Source organism: Trachemys scripta, chromosome 3 (assembly GCF_013100865.1).
Source record: "Trachemys scripta elegans isolate TJP31775 chromosome 3, CAS_Tse_1.0, whole genome shotgun sequence".
Classification (NCBI taxonomy): Eukaryota; Metazoa; Chordata; order Testudines; family Emydidae; genus Trachemys; species Trachemys scripta.
Window position 1 is genome coordinate 14,273,116 of NC_048300.1, and position 23,473 is coordinate 14,296,588.

The window sequence follows — 23,473 nt, forward strand, 5'->3', positions numbered from 1 at the left end:
AATGAGAAGGCTAACTCTAATTGGCAATCCATTTCTTCATTTCCATTGTATAGCCAACCTTGACAAATTAATCACAACCAACTGTTGGCTGCAATGCAGGGCAACCTATGCAGCACAGAAGAAAAATGAGGCCTCATGCTTGCCTGACAGCCTAATCTTTCAACGTGCCCCATTAGACCGAACAAGGGGACACTTTGGTGTGTCTGTCACCAGTACCACCCATAAACAAAGTGTTTGCTTGCAGTCCTATGGTTAGACTGATGTGATAAATTATTGAGTGCCAGTCCAGTACCTTGTCAGTCAGTGCCGCAGACTGAGGATCAAATAGATTAGTCCTGATAAAGAAGAGTCACCATGCACTGGCTTACACGATCAGTGAAGATAACCTCACCTAAATTAAATAGTGAAGAATGATTTTGTGTGTGATCTCCTGGGAGCTAGTTGGTTTCTTGGTTTAGGTGGAAATGTTGGGGCCACTGCAGAAAATCTTTGTCACATTAATTATCATTGGTAACAGTTTTCCTGCCAAGACAAATCGTTAATCCAATGAACAGGATCCAGAAAAAAAAAAAAGAGAGAAAAATGGCACCCTAAATGAATTAAATGTCTTCAGTCAAATAGACTCATTTTGTAAAATAATTAAAATTATTTTCTTTAGCTATGTTTTTGAAAATGATGTAGCATGTGTTTAACTTTTAAAAGTTGCATTCAGAATATGATACTTTATTTTAGTTGTGCCCCTCTTAATGATGTTGTTCTTTACTATCCACTGTTGTGATCTTAGTTAAGTATTATTTTGCTGAATTACATATTGGGCCAGATCCTCAGCTGGACTAAGCCAGATGTAACCGGGCGTAGCCGGGCCACCCTTAGTCCTGCCTCTGCTCTGCTCCAAAAATCACTTGGAGACCTTCTGGCTCAGCAGTCACCGGTGAAGTTTATTTACACAGTGCAAACCCACCACCTCTCACCATATATCACCAGGGGTTCCAGCCTTAGGGGCTTCTCTTTCTTAGAGCCAGGAGGGGAGAGCTACCCCTCTCCTTCCATTCTCTGGCTTCTCCCCTCCTCTGCTTTCTTCCTCTGAATCTGTATATAGCCCCAGGCTACTCAGGCTGATAGCTGCTCCGCCTCTGTCCATCAGGCTTAGGTTCCTCTAGTCAGCTCCAATTCACCTCCCTGAATTGGAGCTGAAGTGACAGAGGGCTGGCTCAACAGTTCCTGGTCAGCACCCTGTCACACCAGAGTACCTTCATTGACATCAAAGGAGCTTATGCCAATTTGCAGCAGCTGAGAAACTAGCCCATGGCACTTACAGTAATCTATCTAGTTTATATTAGTCAGCCCAGTGCACCTCTGTTGTAACTCAACTGACCTCAACAAAGTTACACCTAACAAGAATTTGGGCCATGATGTTAAATCGCGCCTTTCTCGTAAATGTCATTTTGGGCATGGAATGATGTGCCATCTTGCTTGTGTTTGAGAAAGTGACTATTTAATCCCTTGAAAAAGTTAATATTTTTACAATCTGATTTGTGAATGATCTATTTTTAGCCCTGTCTTTTTGGCTACATTTAGCACTTTACAATTTAACTTTGAAGAACACAGTATTTATTTTCTATCAATGGGGTTTGCAAAGTTTTTTTTTTTTTTCAAAAAAAAAAAAAAAAAAAGAATGTACAGTTAAATGCTTAGGTGAATAGCTTACCTATAATAGCGGATTGAGGAATACAATTTTCTGGTATATTTTCTTTGCCCAATTAGCATAAGAAAAATAAGACAAAACCTAAAAGTGCAACAGCTTTGCAGCATCTGTATAGAAAATATCATCTAATGCTCACACCTTGTGGATTGTTCTCCTGCTTAATAAGAGCAAGTGAAATTCCCTTATTCAAACTGAATAGCACCTTACCAAATGAGTAGTCCCATTGACTTAATTTAGACCTCTTATTGAATAAGTTACTTTTAAGTATGTGTAAGGATACTTGAATATAGTTTGGAATGATTGAACCTCCATAGGACTGATTCATGTTGGAACTTAATTCCTACTGAGTTACAACTCCATACATGATTATCAATGGTAAAACCCATCCAGTGGAGACTACATGCACTGTATGGTCAATAAGAGCAATACCTTCACCTTCCTCTCTACTTCTGGAGCACTAACCACTCCTTGAGACTGTACAATGGGTAATTATCACTTTTGCTTATTAACTCGTGGGGGGGAATTATCAGTGTATTATATAGGGCTTGATTCTCATTTTCCTACACTAACTCCCCTTCACACTCTTCTGGCTGTGTGAACAGGACTTAAAATTGATATAAATGTAATTGACCAGAGTAGTGTAAAGGAGCCTTAGCGTACATGAGAATTAGGCTGTACAGTCTTTAAGTTTACTACAGAGCTGTCCATTGGTTGTTAGAAGGTACTGATAACAGATTATTTTAGATGTTACCAGACACACCTTCTGAGCATCACCATTGCTGCTGCTTAAATTTGACATGCTACACAGTATTCATAGAATCATAGAATATCAGGGACCTCAGGAGGTCATCTAGTCCAACCCCCTGCTCAAACCAGGACCAATCCCCAACTAAATCATCCCAGCCAGGGCTTTGTCAAGCTGGGCCTTAAAAACCTCTAAGGAAGGAGATTCCACCACCTCCCTAGGTAATGCATTCCAGTGCTTCACCACCCTCCTAGTGAAATAGTGTTTCCTAATATCCAACCTAGACCTCCCCCACTGCAACTTGAGACCATTACTCTTTGTTCTGTCATCTGCCACCACTGAGAACAGCCGAGCTCCATCCTCTTTGGAACCCCCCCACAGGTAGTTGAAAGCAGCTATCAAATCCCCTCTCATTCTTCTCTTCTGGAGACTAAACAATCCTAGTTCCCTCAGCCTCTCCTCATAAGTCATGTGCTACAGCCCCCTAATCATTTTTGTTGCCCTCAGCTGGACTCTTTCCAATTTTTCCACATCCTTCTTGTAGTGTGGGGCCCAAAACTGGACACAGTACTCCAGATGAGGCCTCACCAATGTCGAACAGAGGGGAATGATCACGTTCCTCGATCTGCTGGCAATGCCCCTACTTATACAGCCCAATATGCCGTTAGCCTTCTTGGCAACAAGGGTACACTGTCGACTCATATCCAGCTTCTCATCCACTGTGACCCCTAGGTCCTTTTCTGCAGAACCTGTAATTATCTGAATCTGCAAGTACTGGAGCATACAGGTACTCCTATTTAGGTCAATGCAGCTACTCGTGCTTAAAGTTTAGGCATATGCTTAAGCATCCTTCTGAATTGGGGCCCTAAATATGCACCAGTGAATCTTGGTTGTGACTGCAGTAATTGCATCATTTCTCTTGATAAATGTGAATACATCAGTCCAGCTGAAAGACAGTTAAAAGGTTTTCAGAATTCACTTTCATATTCCTTTGTTTTTATGATGTTAGAAGAGCATTTCTGAAAAGGAACAAGTGATACCATGAACTGTTGGGAATTCAACCTGCAGAAAAGCCAAGGTTAGAAGGCCTAGAACCTGTTAAACAAAAATAGTTCCAAATATTAGGATTACAGTTAATTAACTATTCCAACATTGATCGGTGTCTTGTGTATTGTTTAAGCTTTATGTACCAGATCATTACCAAAGTTTGAAAAATGAATATCAGTTTTAAGTAGAATATATATCTGTGTAAATTGCATCCATCAGGACAATTGCCCAGTGTAGGCTGTGAGCTTTCGACAGTGCAATCATAATAGCTTTTCAGCTGATACACTTTATGGCCTAAGAACATTAATCATTTTCTTATGTCTTTAATTACCATAAGGTATTATGCTTATGTCCATAATAGGTACTAAACATTATACCACTGATAGGTTTTTAACCATGCTTTTCATTGTAGGTTGTAAACATAATATAGCAGCGCATTAAGAGTTCAGAACATTTTTTTTTAACCTGCTGCCATTAACTGGACCAGCAAAGTAAGATCAAGATTTTTCAAGCTGTATTTACTAGTGAATTATATTCTTTTATTTTTCTCTTATCAAGGGTGAGCAAAAAGAACAACCTAATTGCTAAATAACCCTCTCAATTAAGAGAAGATAATTTTTGGTCCATTTTAGAGAAATAAAACCCAGTTCCAAAACCAGAAAGATATTAGAAGTCATTGCATTTTGCATAGCAATAAATGTGACCTGGGACCCCAGGCAGAAATGATAATGCTACTTAGGTTCTTGCTAATAACTGTGAACAGCTCCATGAGTCTTTTTTATTTTTCTGTGTACTCTGTGGATTATAACTTGCTAACTTTTAGTATAGAATAATGTACTGGAAGCCAATAGGTTCATTTAATGGAAATACATTAGACCCAGTGCTCTCTTCTAATCAAATTGTCAGCTATGATGTAGATAATGAGTGTGCATATTGGCACTGTTTCTCTGTCATCCCTAATGAAGATTCCATTTTGTGGCATCTCAGACCAGACCAGTTATCGTATGGCCTGATTAATGAGTTGTGACTATTTTACTGAATATAGGTAATCAGAAGCAGCAGTAGAATCCATCACATTTGGCATCCAAGTAATGTGGAACATTCAACAGGTGACAAATCAAATTATCAGGAACCTTAAGATACTTGATTTATTAATACATAATGCTTTACAAAATTGCATTCAATCCACATCAAAAGATTTAACTATTATTTCTTTAATAATTGCACAGAGTTTATTCAAAATCATTTAATTAAGGATAGTCACTGAAGTGGGATTTCAGGCATCTATTGGAAAAGAATTGATTTTCTAAGCTTTTCTTAGATTATCTTTGGTCCTTTCAGGTTTTTTTTATTATTATTATTATTATAGTTGACTTCTTTGTAGGTTTGCCAAGTTGATTGCCATACATTTTATGCGGATCTTGACCCCAGAATTCAGTTGAATGCTTTTTGAGTAGGAATTGATAGAAATATTTCTCTATGAGCAGCATTGCCAGTAAGTGTGAAAACCAATCAACCAAACTACCTTATCACTTAATGAACTCTTTCTGTTTTAAACCAGATTATTTTTCTTGATAATGAAGTTCCGTTTAATAAATGGACAATCTTTAGCCAATTTTGTCAATGCCAGTGTTCTAAGCAGTTGCTAGACAAGAAGAGGTCACTTTACCTTTTTCTTTTTGAGTATATTTCAACCTTGGCTCCCCATTTTGTCATGCCTGGTGTCTTAAATTCTTTTCTCTCCATATAAATGTTGTTCTCTCATCATCTTCTCATTTTTATTATTTGCCTTTATTACCGTTACTATCAACACGTTTTATGGGTTTCCTACTGAATAGTTCTGCCAGAATTCCATGTTTTCTCTTAATTTTGTAACTTGCATTATATGGCCCCTGGTTTTAAATTACTCCCCAATATTTGTTTATTTTTCATATAGACTATTAAAAACCATTAACATCTGTGAATTTATCTATTAGGTCGTCTCATAGTCTTCCCTTGTCCAGTAATGGTGAAATCCATTACAGCTTCCTCACAACAGATTGGTAGATCATCCTGGTAGGCCTGAAGTCAGCAAAGCATGTATTTAAAATTAAACTTGTGTTCAAACCTCTGCTGTGCATTGGATAGGGATGGACTTAAACGTGTTTACATGTGTTGCTGAATCTGGGCCATAATTCCCATATAAATAAACAGAACACTTACATTAAATCATAGAATTAATTTAATCCTTTGAATCCAGTATGTTGCCCTGTTTTACTCCAGGAAATCATTAGCCTGAGGGCTGCAATAATTTCTATAAACCCTAAAGGCCAGATTCTGCTACCCTTAAAAACAATGGGATTACTTGAGTAAGATACTTCTCAATGTGAGCAGTTATCAGAACCTTACTCAATTTCTTTCCTAGTCACTGTGTTGCTGCTCTATATTTACCTGGACTTTCCTAATATATTCAATCCTTCCTTGCCAGTTTAAGTGCAATTTGTGACCATTAAGCTATGTTTTCTACATGCTCACTCCATTACCTAAAATGTCTACATTTCTTTGAAGTGACAGCAAACCCTGTTATTTGCTATATGTACTTAATAGTTTTATTCAAATCTTTTACATGATTTAGATACAAGAAAGATCCCCAAAGTGTCCCTGGAGACTGATAGGAACCAAGTCAGACATTTAAAATTTTAGAGCAAGAGACCGTCAAGAAACTCATGTATGTGCCACCCCTGCTCCTTTGAGCCTACCACTTCTCTATCACTCTTCTTTCCAATAGTTGTCCAATTCATTTTTAAACTGTTTATATAAGTTGCACTGATTGGTGCCCTGGGCAGTTCTTTCCTTGTTTCTATTACTAGCTGTGTAAAGAATTGCTTCCCAAATTCCTTTTTGATGGAGCTTTCTTCACTTAAGTTCACACTCCCTCGTTTTTATGTTTGCACTAGCTCAAATAGCCTTGTAGCAATTATGCTTTCTATTCACTTGAGAATTTTGTATATCTTAGTGAGACCCACTCATAATCTCTTTTTTCTAAGGAACACAAACCTGGTTTCTCTAACCTTTTTGACTTTGAGATACTTGATTCTCCCTTTCAGTCAGTTGCCCTCCCTCCAATGTGTTCTCCATTTGTCAAATACTTTTAAATAAGGCAACAAGTGGTGTAAACAGTAAATTAAACATGTCTTATCTAATCTCTATCAGTAGTAGTATAATCGACTCTGATTTGTATTTAACTGCTCTATTTATACATCTTACAATTTTGTTATCATTTTGATCCTATTTTAAGCACTAAAGCATGATGTGTTAATGCCTTGTGCATGCCCCTCTGTTACTCTTGATTACTTTTGTAATCCCTTGTATACCTACATTGTCTCTTCTGTGTTTTATTTTAAATCTTGTTTAGCTACAGTAGGATAACATACATGTTCCTCGGGCAGTATGATAAAAACACTTATCTATTTTTGTTTCCCATTCAAGCGAACCCTACCACATATCTTCTCAATTTTGGCTCCATATCCTCCTCTGTCCTGTTTCATGTCTCATTCTACTCCTATGCTGACTCCATTAAGCCTAGAGATTTTGGCCTAGCCCTTATAAATAAGGCTCAGATTTTGTCACGGATATTTTTAGTAAAAATCACGGACAGGTCATGGGCAATAAACAAAAATTCACAGAAGCCTGTGACCTTTACTGTTTTTTTTACTAAAAATATCCCTGACAAAATGGAGAGGGAGGAGGGTCCAGCACCCACAGCGGCTGGGAGCTCTGGGGTCCCCTCACCGCCTGCCATGGCTGAAACACTGCGGGGTCCGCTCACCACGGCTGGGCAGGTGTGGGGGACCCCTGCCATGGCTGGGCTGCTGCGGGAGGACCCCTCGCTGTGAGTGGAGGGCCCTCCGGCAGGCATGGAAACCCTGGCCATGCCGAAAGAGCACTGACTGACTGTTCTGCCCTGCGGCCCGGAATTGCTGTCAGCCTGCCTGGTTGCACTTATACAAGCCATTTTGTATTATACATTGAAAATAATAGCATCAAGTGAGAGGCACTTTTACTATGATAAGTTAATGGAACTTGAATTATCTAATACCATTATTGCCTTTCTCTATAGTATGTCTTGATTATAGTTCTTGCACTCCATATCAATAACGTAAAAGCTGACTCCTTTTTACGTTTTCCTCTCATTTGTAAGATTGTAAACACTTTTACTCTTTCTAGTCCTTATTTCACTGCTTAATAAATGTTTGTCTGTCTCTCCATCTAGTAAGCTTACATGCTTTCCCCTACTTTCTGCTGGCTTCCATACTGTCTCGCCATATGCCTGCCACTTCCCATATCCTCTACTCAATCCAGGAATTTTATTTTCTAAGACAATTTGCCATATATCTAAAATATTGATGTCTAACTGGAAAATGTGCTTTTCCTGAGATGCAGCGAAGGGCATAATTAGCTAAGTGGAGCCACAGGAGACGTGTGACAAAGTAGTAGGAAAATTCCTTCATTTCTTCTGCCACTCAGCTGCATTTACAAGAAAATTGAGGTAACAGGTCAGTTTTCACTGAAAGGCTCAGGTTGGAAATGCCTGATTTTTAAGTGCAAGTCATCAACTTGTCTGGCGGGTAGTAAGTAACTTAAATTTCAGTTGTCCACACCAGCTTTTTATTTGTACTGGGCTGTTGAACAATAGAAATGTCTTAATCTGCCCCTATCTTCACAGCTTGATCAAGCCAGCCACGGATGGCTTCTTTTCAGATCCTTTCTTTTCAGATATAACCCATCTTTCTAACTGGGGTCTATGCCTATTTACATTGACACGTTTGCAGAATAACTTGTAAAAGAATGTATGGTAAATGGCCAATTTATTTTTCCTGAAGGATGTCCTCAGACAAATTAAATGATTCCACTTAAGGGTCAGGCTTACTGAGGTTGGGAACAACAGAGATTTTGACATTTTGTAATGATAAATCTTCATAAGTAAGAGGAGTTTCCATTCTCCACTAAAGCAAAACACACTTTGCTAGTATAATGATGCTAAAAAATTTCAGCACCATACTTTGACAACTATTTTGGGTACACACTGGATATGCTATTTAAAACAAGTGTTAATAAGCCTTAAAGTTCGTATCAAGATTAAATTGGATTTGAATTTGTGGGATTGGAAGTGCTATTAACTACTTATTTAATTTCCTTTTTGATTGAGGTATGCAAGATTCAGAAACTGCATAATCGTGAGTGAAATGCAAATTATAGATGTTAGCAGAAAAAATATTTTTTTAAATTGTTGTTTGACAATTAATTTTATGATCTTTTTAAAGCATGAGGAATGTGATACAATCTAGGCCATTATTAGTTTATTTGACTAACACAATAATCTAACCAATATTGGAGATGAAGGACTTGATTCTCATTTCCACTGAGTTCCCTTTATGCTGCTGTGGCTGTATAAAAGGGTCTTAAAGTGGGTATAAATAATATAATTTGTGTAAATGGGAATCCGCCCTAAAAATAGGAGAAGGAGTTGGGAGAATAAATGGAGATTTTCTGAGAAATGATTATATTTTGGTCCATTATACAATCTTGTAAACTTTTGCACATTAGTAATCCTATAGAGAGCAGTACATTTATTCAATGCTTGTTTGCAAGATCAGGGTCTTATATTGTGAGTATGTTGTCCTTTTCTACATGGTTTAAAGTAGGTTTTCCTCGGATGCTATCCTCTAGAATGGTTTCTATTTAAATTTATTTCATCTTTGATGTGGAATGTGACTGATACCCTGTACAGCACAATCAATAAATGTTAAATGCAGCATTGGAGCAAGTGAAGACTCACTGGAGGATGGTTCCATGTACATTGTTTTGAGCTCCCAAAATCTGTACAGTACAGCTGAGAAAGAAGTTAAGTAGCCAGAGCAAACTGACCAACTGCTGATATATACTGTACCAGAAAAGTGAATATAGTTGTAAACCCGGTGGATAAAAAGATATATCTATATCTATATATATTTCCAGATGGATTTCATCTCTTGCCAAGTAAATGATTTCTACAAAAATTATGCTGAAAGAATTATTGCACCTAGGTGAGGAGAAAAATTCTCTCTCCTTTAAAATTTGATGCAGAAAATGTTGAGATAATGCAGTGATATGTCATGCCAGACATACTACACATATATTCATTTTTAGCATTTTATGTAGTGTAGGTTGATGTCATACAGAATGATCTAATATAAAGTGAAGAACCGTGGCCATTTTACGGACTGAATACAGGAAGTTTTTTTTTTTTCTTTCTTCCAAAATGTAGTGGCGTTTTTGAGCTCATATGTGTCTGGAAGTATTTCAGCTTTCAATTGTTGTAGATTTTCTGAATAAGTAACTGCTGGTCTGTGTGACCCTTTACTATGTTTTTATCAGTACTGTAGGCAAGGTGAAAAATCAGTCTGAATAATATACACAAACCAAAAATCAATACTGCATTTGTTAAAAGAGCAAACTAACTAGATTAAATGTGCCTCAGATAGTATCTTGCTTTTCACCCAGCCTTCCCAGGGTCATGGGTCAGGGTACTGTAACTTCTTTCCAGTTTTCCAAATAAGACTTGAGGAGAAAATGATAAAAGGAAATTTTTGTTTCTGATTTTTCAGAAGGCACTAAGTATATGTGTGTTTTTTAGCTAGCTCCCAATGCCCTCTTAGGAAATCTTTGATTTTCTTTGCAGTCTTGTTAGAAAGGAGATAAGAACTGTGCTTCAGTAGAAATAATGCCACACTTTTTTGTTTCTTCTTGTATGCGTAGAGCCTTTACTGAGTACTCTGTTGCTTTCTGATAATCCTACTAGGTTTCAGGGCTGCACTAGAAAGCAGAATAGCCAAAATGACTGAGTAAGGTGGAAGTGGTTTTAAAGGGCAGTGCTGATATGACAAGGCTAGGTGTCACCTTTTTTTCCCCTCAAGTCTTTAGTGGAATTGAGCAGCTCATTTTCTTTCTATCTTTTTTAGCCATTGTCCATGTATAATTTCATTATTCTACAGGAGAGCAAAGCAAGAGCTCTGTAAGGGTGGGATAGTTACCTGGATCTGCAGATGGACAGGAGATGTGGGCTTTTTTTCCCTCTGGACAGAAAGAGTCAAATTCTGGCCCCATTGTAGCCAATGGAACTTTTGTCATTGACTTCATTGGTGCTAAGATTTCACCTAAGGAATCCACTGAGAGTGGTATATTAGTTTTATTTAACTGTCTGTAGGCCAATTGGCTTGCTTGTGGTATGAAGTCGTAGTCTAGCTCTGTTTATTTTTTAGAATATTTCCCCCTATTGCTATAAAGGAGATAGATAGTTACTCTGGATACTGTCTACAAGCACAGTTATACAACTTTAGGCTCGGGAGGCATAGGTGTCTCGGAGTCATGAACACCCTACCCTTCCTATATTATTATAAGGCAGGCTTGTCCTGGCTAGATTCCAACAAGAAGGGAGGAGGGTCCTGGGGTTGTGCCAGTAGGGAGATGGCTAAGAATCACTTCTCTAGTCGATAGTCATTTATCGTTTGTGTGAATGGATTGGATTTACAGTACTATAGACTGATATTTTTTATCTCTAAATATATGTCCTAGCAGTGTAAGTTGCACTCTTTGGGAAAGCTGGATAATTTTTTTGTACACTTTTGTTCAGTAAAGAACAGCAAGGTGTATGCATTTAAATCAGTGAATAGAAATGGCTGTTTAATCTTTTGGAATCTTAACTATACATGAAGCCAGTGTCCTATTGCTGTTCAATTCAGCGTATGATGGGGATTTCACAGTTGATTAGTGGTTTGCACCTTTATTCAGATTACTTTTTGTTATATTATGTCATAAGCTTGGAAGACAATTTGGCTTGTTCAGAAGTTAGAAATATAGAGATTAATCATAAATATTAATAATCATAATAATGAATAATTGTGTGTATGTTTAAATATTTATGTATGGACAGACAAACATCGAATCTGCCCTCACATGTATGTATCTATATACACACACGATGTTGATGGATATTTAATATCTGCACCTACAAATATATATATGTACATATTGAAGAATCTCTCTCATATGAAGTAATTTACTAAGTATTTTCATTATGTGTGTGTGTTCTAACTGCACATATGCAGCCCTGCATTGTCAGGGCAATGAGAGCTGCAAAAATTCCCTTTCAGTGTTTTGGAGACATTCTCTTTGTTATTCCACTATTGTGCTCTGCTTGATGTTCTAACACTTCCCATGTGCATTTCAGAAATACTCTGAGCAAGAAAAAATCCATTACATAACACATTAAACATCACAGCTCTGAAACAATTTGATTGTCAGAGTATCTCTAAAGAGAAGCCTGTCTGTTACATTTTTTAAAGGAATTTTAGAGTACTGAAGCACCTCTGACATGGCCACTACACAAAGCTCTCTACAAACATTAAAGAGAAATTAAGCCCAAATCCCATCAACTAATATGAGTGCACTGCTTATACTGTAAAAAAATAGTATTCTTGCAGAGAAAGATGTGATTCTCCAGAAAACCTGCATTGTAATATGTCTCTTGCATGAAAGTATGTCCTACAACTCATGGAAAAACTGCATCTCTCAGCAGATGCCAGTGTAAATATGTCCTTTCAGTAAAATTCCACAATTTGTAACAGCTATAGTATGGAATACATCAAACAGCATGAGCATAGAATTCATTTTGCATCTTTTCCTCAATGGAAATTTATAGCATGTTTGTGCTAGTCTCTCTATTAGAACTGAGTGAATAAATGATTGTTTGGGTTCGTTGGCGGAACTGGAAAAAAAATAGTTTCAGGTGAAATGATTTTTTTTTCAGATTTTTTGTTTAGTTTAGGTTTTAGGTGTGTTTATTCCTTTGTTTGTTTTTCTTTAAATGAATCTAGCTAAATTCCTACGCAAACCATAATTTTGAAACAAAGTTGAAATGTTTTCTTTTGAAAATGTCTAAACAGAATGTTTAGACATTTTCTGTTTCTTTCTTCTGAAACTCCTTGCCAAATTCAACTTGAATTCACAAATAGTCTGGTCTCTCTAAAACTACATTTTTCAGCTAATAAATGACTCATGAAAAAATTTGCCTAGCTCTACACTCTATCGCCAGGCTCATAGGGCACCCATAACGATAGTATCTGCTACCTATGCTCACTTGTGCTGTTAATGTGATTAGCATGTTATTTAATTTCCTTAGAATATCAATATACCACTTAGAATGAATTTGGACAAAATGTAATGTGTGTTTAGTAGGTACAATTGGTGACATGTTCTTTTGTCTTGAACCTTTTTTAGGTGTAGACTGGCCTGGCTGAGACACTGATCTCTAGCTTGAAATCATAGGCACTGCTCTGCCTAGCAACACTTACAGACAAAATATCTGAAATTCTAGATGATGAATGTAGATTGTTATGCTGATTTGACAAGAGATTACTATCAGTCTAACAATGAGTCCACATTGGTTTATTTCTCTGACAGGCTTTGCTTGAGCTAGCCCTGGTGTAAGGAAAGTCAGTGTGTCTTGGCCCACAAATTATCTTGCTTTTGCTAGCCAGATAAGGAGAGTGACGCCTTCTGGTACCTGTTTGACCTGATGCCTTCTGGTATCTGTTTCTTTGATGTGGCTGAACTTGTGGTGATCCATTTGTCCAGAGTATGGCTCTTTATGAGGAGAGGGCACTTAATTTTTTTAAATCCACTGCCCACTCTGGGAGCATTTTGGGTTAGGATTGGTCCAGTCTGCTTCCTCACTGGATTTCCTAGGTTCATATTTATTGTATTAATTACCCTCTACCAACTGCCCGCTTACCATCTGTGAGTTGTGTTTGAATGTATTTGCAATCACTCTTTCAAAAGTTTATTTAGTTTTCAACTGCTGCTGGTGAGGTCATGCATTTTCTAATGAGGAGGGATTTAAAAGGCACATTCCCCTGCTTGACAGGAATAGCGAGCCATGATCATTTCTTGAGAAATTTTCACATATGTATTATGTGAGATTTCTCATATTTCTTTTGGTTGTGGTGGCATTTGACACAAATGGTACTTAATTGTCACCTGGGTACATCCCACAACCTATACTAATATATCTGCAGCCTTGCTACCTAGATGTCACGAAAGTAACTGTTTTACTAATATTGCATTCAACTATATTAGTGAGAAAAACTTTTTTTTAGGGGAGGGGAAGTAGTTGTGAGGTATGGTGTGGCTTTGCGAGTTAAAGAAAAGAGTTCATTTGGCAGAAAGCCCATGCGTCCTATCCCTCTCCTCCACTCTGATTGATCCAAACTTTCTTTTCAAGGTGAGAATATAAATCAATACCAAGAAAAATGGCCAAGCAAGCAGCATGTGTGTCAACGAGTCATCTCATGCCTCTGGCTAAAAGGCTAAGCTAGTTGGTAAAACACTAGCATCTTTGCTTCCAAAAAGGTCAGATTTACCATTGTAATGAGTTACCCCAGCATTAGGTGATTTCAGTTTTCACAACTGAAGGACAACTGCAGGTATTGCAAGCTATGCCTGAGGTAGGGTTATCATATATAGTTCTTTTGTCTCTTTACAGCATCATGTCTGATGATAGACTTGCACTATTATGATTACAATGCCCGCAATAGCTAAGCTTAATCCACATGACCATAATGCAGCTCAGTTATTCAATGTTCTGTTGTGTATTCAGAACACATTTTCATCCCACATGCATCAGTGTGTGGTTTCAGAACATTTTGGGGGTGAATGTTGAACACCTCTTTAAGATGAACCTAGAAAATAGTCTTTATTGCCACACCAGCACCACTGCTTTTGCTCATTGCTACATACCAAACACTTCAGGACTGGCAAAATTAACCAGCAAAAAATAATGCCTTCAGAAATAGTTTGGGTGTAATTCCAAAATACATAAAAATGATTTATTGAGTTCCGGTTATTAGATTTTACTTTCAACATTATTGATTGGAGTTGAAAAGTTTTTAAAACAAATATAAGATATTCTGTTCATCTTTTCATATTGATAAAACAGCAGGAATCAGGTGTGATTTGCGAATACAGTCGATATCTACTAACTAGAATATCTTGGTGCACACAGAAACATGCCATCTTACTTACTTTTCTGGTTATCAGAGACTCATAAGAATATTTTGTCCAGACTTGTATTCACTTCTGTTTCATAAATTGTTTGAAAGCAAAGCATTAAAAGATGTAAATTACTATATTAAGGACAAAGAGCTACCTTTTTTAGAAGCCACAAGAGAGTATGAAGCTGTCTGAAATGAATCAGTAACTATACAGCAGATGGACTATGTTCGCAAGCTCCATTTCAGACTTGTTTCCTACTATGGGTAGGTTTACAGACAACACTAGGAGTCCCCGTTAAATTGACTAAGTTTGCCACTTATCCATTGTTTAAAGTCACTGAAGTGAATCTCTTCCCTGGCATTTGTTTCAGTTAATATTGTATGCTAGTAGAAATTGCCTGTGTCTATCATCTCGAAGTACATCATATTAAATGTGGATCTATTTAGTATTTGCATGTGTTGTTAATAGGCTAGTTTGGTTGCATATTAACTGACATAACATTTTTCACCCTTAGTACTTAACTTTACTCTGGGTCAATCCTAAGCAATAAAACCCTTAGTGTCTCTATACAATCTTGAAGTCACTAAAATAGAACTCCATTAATATTCATATTAAATGTGGACTATTTAGTATTTGCATGTGTTGTTAATAGGCTAGTTTGGTTGCATACTAACTGACAGTAACATTTTTCACCCTTAGTACTTAACTTTACTCTGGGTCAATCCTAAGTAATAAAACCCTTAGTGTCTCTATACAATCTTGAGTCACTAAAATAGAACTCCATTAATATTCTCCCACAAAATCCTCATTATATTGTTACTCACTGGACATTTTCCACATACTGCACAGGCAAATTAGGCATGCAATACCATTTAACAATAGCATGGATGTTCCTTTGGTAAATTCCCACAGCACAAGAAGCTGAATATTTACCCCAGAGTGTCTGACTACAGGGAATTTCATCAGGTTCTCCATAAATTAATGAAGGAGGGGAGTTTTGTGCTCTTTGTCCTCAGAATAAATCATGCTAATCACTTTCCAGGAAATAACAGAAGATGGAATGGAGACCCCAACAGATATCCTCAATGACTATCCCTTTCACCTCACTCTTACTCACCATCCTCCTTCCCTAAAAAGATCGGCTTCTCTTTTATATAATCTCTTTCAAATGATTCAAAGTAATTCTTTTATCATCTCTCCTCCAAAGAATTATGACAATGGGAATTGGAACAGCTTGCATAGCACAGAATTTGTTTCAGAAACCATTTCTCTGGTCACTATTGTAATTCCCAGGAAGAAAGAAGATAAAATGTCCCGAAACAGATACCAGAGCATGTATGTTTGAAGATCTTTGAAGCTTTCACAGGCTGTCACCAAGTGTAATAGATATATGCAAAAGTGCATAAAGGATGCAGTTCATTCATAATGAGAGCTGGCTGGGAATTTTTCGATAAAACTTTTTTCCATCAGAAAAAGATGATTTATCAAAACTGAAACTTTTCACAGAAATGTTTTAATTTCAATGAAACTTCAGTTGTGAAGGCTTCTCAGGTGCAGGATGGAACTGAAAGCAAGTGCCCAGAAAAGCCAATAGCCCAATGGTTAGAATGCTCATTTGGGCTGGTGGAAGACCCAGGTTCAAGTCCCTGTTCCAAAGGGAAGGTCCTGAAACCTGGATCTCCCACAGCCCAGGCAAATGTTCTACTACTGGACTATGGGTGTGTTCTGCTATGACATAGGAGTAGTCTGACTTCTATATTTGGGGGACAGCTCCAGTCAGGCCAACAGGAATACGCATCGGGGAGGGGACAAATTCCCATGCCTACCCAAACTCCACGCCTACCTTGCAAACTATGCCTATGGCTGTGGGTCTCCTCCTCCTCCTCTTTAATGAAAGTTATTGAAAAGTCTCGTTTTTGTTCCACATAGGAATGAAAACAAATGGTGAAACCTCAATATTTTTTTTTACACAACTGAATTTTTCTTTTCCGCCCAGCCCTAAGCATAACTGATTTTTTTAAAACTAGGGAGCATGAGGGGAAAAACTGATGAAAGATCCTTTTGATTCTCTTTTTATTTAAATTAGCTATCTAAAGCGTATTTTTAAAACATGCACCTTTTTGATAACACACTTTTGGAAATCAAGAGAATGAACATATCAGCATATATACCAATATTTGCTAAAGACAAAGACAGCTAACCAATCTTGAATAGTATGAAAAGAAAACAGTGGCTGTGAAGACTGAGCAAGTATGAATAGCAGTTTCTGAGTCTTTTATTAATGTTAATGTTCTGGGATAATAGAAGAAGAAACTTACAGGGAATTGTGAATAGGCTTAGGCCTGGTCTACATTTAACACTTAGGTTGACATAGCTATGGCTCCACACCCCTGAGTGCTGCTATGCCGACATAATCTAATCCCCAGTGTAGATGTAACTAGGTTGATAGAAGAATGCTTCCATTGACCTAGCTACCGTCAGTTGGGGAGGTGGAGTTCCTACAGGGATGGAAAAACCCCTTCTCTCGTTGTCGTCAGCATCCGCACCACAGGAGCTATGCCATTGTAGCATCCAGGGCCTAGTTATGGCTGAAGTCCTTTCCCAATCCACACACTGGGTGAGTGCCCACACTCACCCCACCTTCTGGAATTCTTTTATTGGCAGTGTGAAATAACTATACCATAACAAAGCTCAGCCTAGCCTAGAGTTCTTTCTTTCAAATCCCTTAGGAACTGTCTGCCTCATACCCTAGTTCCTTCTGCCATCTTAAATCCAATGTAGGATTAATGAGCCACACCTATCTCAAAAAGAAGAACAGGAGTACTTGTGGCACCTTAGAGACTAACAAATTTATTAGAGCATAAGCTTTCGTGGACTACAGCCCACTTCTTCGGATGCATACACCTATCTCAGTGAGTCAGCAGAAATCCATCAGCGTTTTTATACAGCGTGCCAGCCCTGCTAACATAGTGGGTGCAACATAAGCCCCTGCCAACTGTGATAGGCATATTGCTATAGTAAAAGATTTTAAAATGGCTACTGCTAACAGAATGTGAGTGGTAATTCGCAGTCCCAGCAGAATGGTGAGGGTCAGATCAAAATTTCCATTTCAACTAAGATGATTCTCAATGTTTTTACGTTGCTGTCCAGTATTATTTCCAAGATGCTGCCATCTTAGCCACTGGAGAATCTGGGAAAACCTGTTTCATATTAGGGGCTGTGGGTATAAATAAACTTTTTCTTTTAAATTAAATTTAAACTTCACAAGAGAAATTCTATCCCTCCCCCAAATAATTCAAATAACATGCTGTGTGGATACAGAGTTTGCTTGTACCTTATGGCTAATGCTCCCTTGGCTTTTTGTGCCCTTGTCCTTTTCAGTATTCTGGAGGAACATTCACCGCAGTAATATGGGCCAATGTCGATCTTATTACTTTACCTGTTTTATCTTTTGTGAAATTGAGCCGTTAGTCAGAATTGGCTAAGCTGCTGCTCCAGCAATTGGTTAACCATGACGCTCCTCAAACTCATTTCTTTCAAGTAATTTGATTCCCACGTGCTCACAGAGATTGCTTTTTGTGCAGAAAGGAAACAGTATGTGTGCGGGAGGGAGGGTGGGAGTGAGCAGACAAGGGCTGTTATGGCTGAGAAATGCAGATTTAAGATAAAAACAAAACAAAAACATGTTTTAAAAGATCACATTGCACTTTGTCTCTTCACCTAAGTCTACAAAGCTAAATGTTTTCATGTTCACTGGATTCAGGCACATGTAGGGCCTTTTGTACCGAGAGAGTACAAAATAGCAAGCGAAATTCCATCCTTTTGTCATTGTGTATTAGTTATGCATAAAGCCAATGTGATTATCTTTTTCAGCAATATTGCCAGAAAAAAATGTGTAAAGTAATCAGGTTTATTTTTTTTTGGTAACTGTTGTCATAAAAGGCTCCTATAGATTTTAAGATAGTTCTTGAAATTATAAGTAGAGTTCAGGGTTTTTATTTTGTTCCCCAAGCTGTTTCTTTCACATCCTGGCTATTTAGTGGTAAATGAGCACCAATTTTGTAGATCAACTTCTATTTAAGGCTAGTTAGTATGGAAACATTTTTCTAAATAATGTACAACTTACTTAGGGATTTATAATTCCATAAAATTGAGAATATTTTATCACAGCTTTGGGCAAGAACCCTGCAGTGGGGAGGAAAATCAAGTCTTAAAGGCAAATCTTGCTAGAAGTAGACTTGTTCTGCAACTAAACATTCCATGTATACACAATGGTAAAATTTTGATGTCTGAAATATGCTTGGCATTACTACCCAACCATTGTGTGTCCATGCAGACATGTCAAATACAAGGCAGGGAAATGTTGGCCTGGTTTGATAGGAAGAGTTTTATTAATTTGCATGTAACAGATGTCCGTTTTAAATGTCTGTTACCCAACTGAAATGAAATTCATACAAAGAGTTGGATTCTTCCCTGGGGTGCATTCACACGTATTTGTTTGAAGTCAATGTTATCAGTATACAACTAGAGCAGAATTTGACTGTCTGATAGTGTTAAGAAAAGCCCACTTTGGGTTCTGTTAGTTTAAAAAAGAACTGATCATTGGTTTGTGGTATGAGGAATTTGCTTTGATAACTTAGAGTCATAGACTCATAGAAATGTAGGGCTCGAAGGGACCTCGAGAAGTCAAGTCCAGCCCACTGCACTGAGGGAGGACCAAGTAAACTTAACAGCATCCTTGTTAAATGTTTCAAGGACGTGCAACCCTAGGGGATCATACCAGCAAATTGCAGAGAACCCCCTTTGATCAACTCCCATTGATTTCAATAAGGGTAGAAGGTCTTTGGCACCTCTCTGGTTTTGGGCCCTAAAAGGAAAGGTTTATTCTTTAATGAGAAATGTGTACAACATTTGCATATATTGAATGTTAATACTAATCAAGTGCTATTAATGTCTGTCTGTGTTTTAACCTACTAAACTAATAGACAGTAGACATCTCATTTGTCAGTTCAAAACTGTGCACTTGATGATGGTAAAATCCTTCTTTTGGGGGAAATGATGTTATGGAGACATGACTCAAAGCAAATGGACACTTCGTTTGAAGCATGTAAATACTTTCACCTGTTTGGCTAACATTAAGGCACACAAACATAACAATTAAAATAATTCCAAAGGGGTGAGTTTCCTTAAATGTCATGGTCACTGCTCTGGCAATTTAAAGAGATCCTAAAATGAGTCTAAATGTACCCTTAGTACAAATGAGAATTAGGCCCATCAAGCTGCAAGGCAATGGACAAAAGGCCATTGAGGGGTTTTCTTTTTTCACTTTCAGGAAGTGGGGAACTGTTTCCACCTATGTGGTGTGTGAATAAAGTGTAAAATACTATACATGTACACTGATGTATACCAAACTGTGATAAAGGTGTTTCTTTCTAGCACTTTTGCCCAACTCAGTCGCATTTGACCCACAATTTTATCTCTGCCCAGAATATTTTAATAATCCAACCCACTGAACAGTGTTCACACAGTTCTATTTTTTTTAAAATACTTATCACAAAAATAGCCTATCCCTTCAAATTTGGAATTTCCTAGGAAAAGCAATGAAAACATCGTTTGGTCTTATACGTACAAACCATGAAGGCAATGAGCTCTATACTGTTGGAAAATTCTTTTCACTGTCTTTGGTATATCTGGAAATATCTGACCTTATATTCAAAATGTTATCCTTAGTAAACTCTTACATTTACAATGTTATCTTACATAGTAGATTAGTAGAGGTCTCTAAAATGTATGTTACATTTGTTTTCCTCCTTATGAGGCTCTCAGAGTTGGACTCGTGGTTTTACAGGCAAATAGATTTTAAAAACTCTTAAGATATTTCTAAAAGAGTTTTTCTATTTGTTATGAAGCATACACATAATACATGTTTGTGTGATATAAAGGTTTTATTTCCAATTCTGTGGTATGACCTGTACTCTACGACTCTTGAATAATAGAGTTTTGCCAAATAGAGTTGATCAAAATATGGGGAAAAAAACTTGCCATGTTTTTTTTTTTTTAATTTAACACTTCAAAATTTAAAAAAGATTGACTAGGTATATGCCTGGAATTTAAATGGGATGATATTTTAATTAAAAAAACTGCAAATCATCCTTCTTTAAACTCAAAATGTTGATAAATGTAAATTTGGAAAACTTTTACCAATTGTAATCCCCAGCTCCTGCTGATTAAAAAATATTGTAGCACATGACATTATCAGATCATTTATATTTTCCGTATGTATTTATACACACACAACTAACCCATTTCTTCTTTTTATTTCCATTCTTTGTTCAGGTTTTCCAAATGAGCCTGCTGCCGTTATTGCCCTTACCACTATTAAGGAATGGTTGAACAAGAATCACAATGAGGTATGAAATAAAAAAAACTTTCCTGATCAGATTTCAGGATTACTTAGTTTGACCCCAAAATTGTGAAAGACCATAGTAATAAGTATGCAACTGATCCTTTGAAATTAGGACTGTGTAAAATACAACAAAGCAGGTGCGAAACATCAGTGGTAGTTTGGACCATATATAGCAGGAGTATTATCATATTTAATAAGCCACATGGAGGCTAAAGGGAAATATATTCTATTTGAAACAATACATTGCTTGTTCATTGTGACGTTTCTAGGCAAAGTAAAAACACATCCTCTGCGTAAAGTTGTTCCTGAGAGACAAAGTTTTCATATAAAAATGAAGAGAATCCTGTAAAGGGAATGTATATAATGAGCTTCAGTAGAACAACTACCAGGGACAGTAGTTTTTTAGGAGCTGGTTTACATCAAAGAGCTTTATGATGAAAATAATCTCTGAGTTCGTTAATTTTTAGGTTCCTTTCACTTTATTATAGTATTACTTTTCATTGGAAACTGTCTACTTACTTAAAATTTCACACCTATGTCAAACATTAACAGACCTGAACTACTTCCACAACTACACTGTCGTGACGGTTATTTTTTTTTATGAAACAAAATGCTTTCAACAGAGTGGTCTCCATACCTCCTGCTCTGTTTCTCTTTTCTTCCTTTTTTTTTCTTCTTAACTCTGATGGAATATATTAAGTGGCACTGAACTGGAGAATTGAGCAGAAAAAAGTGACTGAATGAATAAAATAATCATGATGTCTTAAATTTAAGCTATGCCTGTTTCCATATTTTGAAAGCCATCGGATTTCAAAGTGTCTAGCATTGTTTAATACTTTTCTCACAAAATGTTTAATTTTGCACAGCTCAGGTTAGAATGGTTTCCAAAATAATCATCTATATGATATTTCAGCTTGGAAATGTATCTTTGGGATTCTGTTTACCAAGATTGTCCAGGGATATTAAGTGATAAATTGAGCACAGTATTTTCAGCAACTTTAGAGTTGAATGCAAAAATTGTATGCGAAGTTTTTTTTAAAATGGATGACCAAAGTTATGCTCTGATGTCCATATTTAAGTCTCTAAAAAACTGGCCTGACTCTCCAGAGTTCCATGGGTCTTCAAGACTCACGTCAAAAGCTGTTCTAGATTGTTAGTCAGCCCTTTTGAAAATCTGGCCATTTTTTTAGGTGGCTAAACTTTGCCTTAGAGGTCTAACTTTATGCTTGTATTTTTGAAAGTCTGGGCTATTTGTATCTGGTTTATTAAATCCTAAAACAGATGTAATGGTAGAAACTGAAAATATTCCATCCAGCCCTGTGCATTTTCAGTGTTTTGCCTGATCCTATTTCAATTTTGTGCTTTTTCACTACAAATGTCAAACAAACAAACAAACAACCTTTCCTTTTCCAGAACTAAATCTGCGTCTCACAACTTGTGTGTACTATTTGCTTCAGTTCCCTTCCTAATCATTTTTATTTTAATGGTGCTTCAGGGAGCCTGACTTCTTTTGGCAAAGTAGACTGCAAATTAGAGTAAAACAGATGGGCAAGAGTTCTTTAGACAAAAGCTATTTTCTCATCTTGCTCTATGTCTTAGGCTATTGTTTTTAAGACACAACAAATATCTATTTCCCTGGACGTTATCTATACCTCCCTTATGTTTGTCCCTTGCCTGGCCTATATTTGAACCTTTCCTATGTCCTGTTCTCCTTCTCTGGTTCTTCCTACTCCTTTCTGGCTCAGTGTGCTGCCCCGGCGCTTTTCTAGCTCCTTCAATTAACTTGATATAATGTCCTCCCCAGGCTCTTAGAAATCCCTGTCTCTGGCTTGAATGGCAGCCTTGTTATAAGAGTTCAGAAGAGCTGTAGCAGTCATGGATTGCATTGGGAGTGCTTATCTTCTCTGTGTGTTTTACTTGAGTTGTAAACACTTTAGGGAAAGGAATGTGACTCAATCTGTTTGTAAAGTGGCATGTAGTTTGCAGACCGCATATATTGGTGTAAATAGTCATTAACATTGGGACTAGCACTTGCTACCTTCTTTTCTTGCCTTCTCTAAACCAGTTCCTTCTAATTCTGAGCCTTCCAGCCTGCAGATCCCCCACCCCTTTACTTGCTCACTATAATCATTCCTTTCTTTTGTAAACTCTTCAGAGACAGGACCCTAGCTTCCTATATTTCTGTGTACCGTCTAGTGGAATGGAACCCGCATCCTGAATGGGGCCATTGTGTGCCGCCACAGTACAAATCTTTTTAACAAAATCATGTGTTTACAGCATCAGTACTTCTAAAGATGGACTGGAGGTCCAGCTGTGTCACTGTGTCTGTCTTGGGTCCCAGTATAGCACCACCCCATTATATTGTTGTGTTCCCTGGTGCTTAGGAGCACATCAAATCTAAGTCCTCAGTGTGATGCATTTTAAAGCATGATGCATGCTAGACTATTATATATCAATGAATGCAACAATTCAGAAGTAATCTCTTGGGCCGTTTGTTAAT

General features: G+C 37.3%; 1 protein-coding gene across 4 annotated transcripts in view; it reads left to right on the top strand.

Annotated features, from left to right (window-relative positions):
- Window positions 1-23,473, top strand: part of MACROD2 (mono-ADP ribosylhydrolase 2) — a 1,283,788-nt gene that overhangs the window by 927,753 nt on the left and 332,562 nt on the right. For all 4 annotated transcript variants that reach the window (XM_034764159.1, XM_034764162.1, XM_034764161.1 and 1 more), the window contains one exon: window positions 20,904-20,977. In XM_034764159.1, the coding sequence (XP_034620050.1) occupies window positions 20,904-20,977 (74 nt within the window). The remainder of the gene's footprint in view (window positions 1-20,903; window positions 20,978-23,473) is intronic.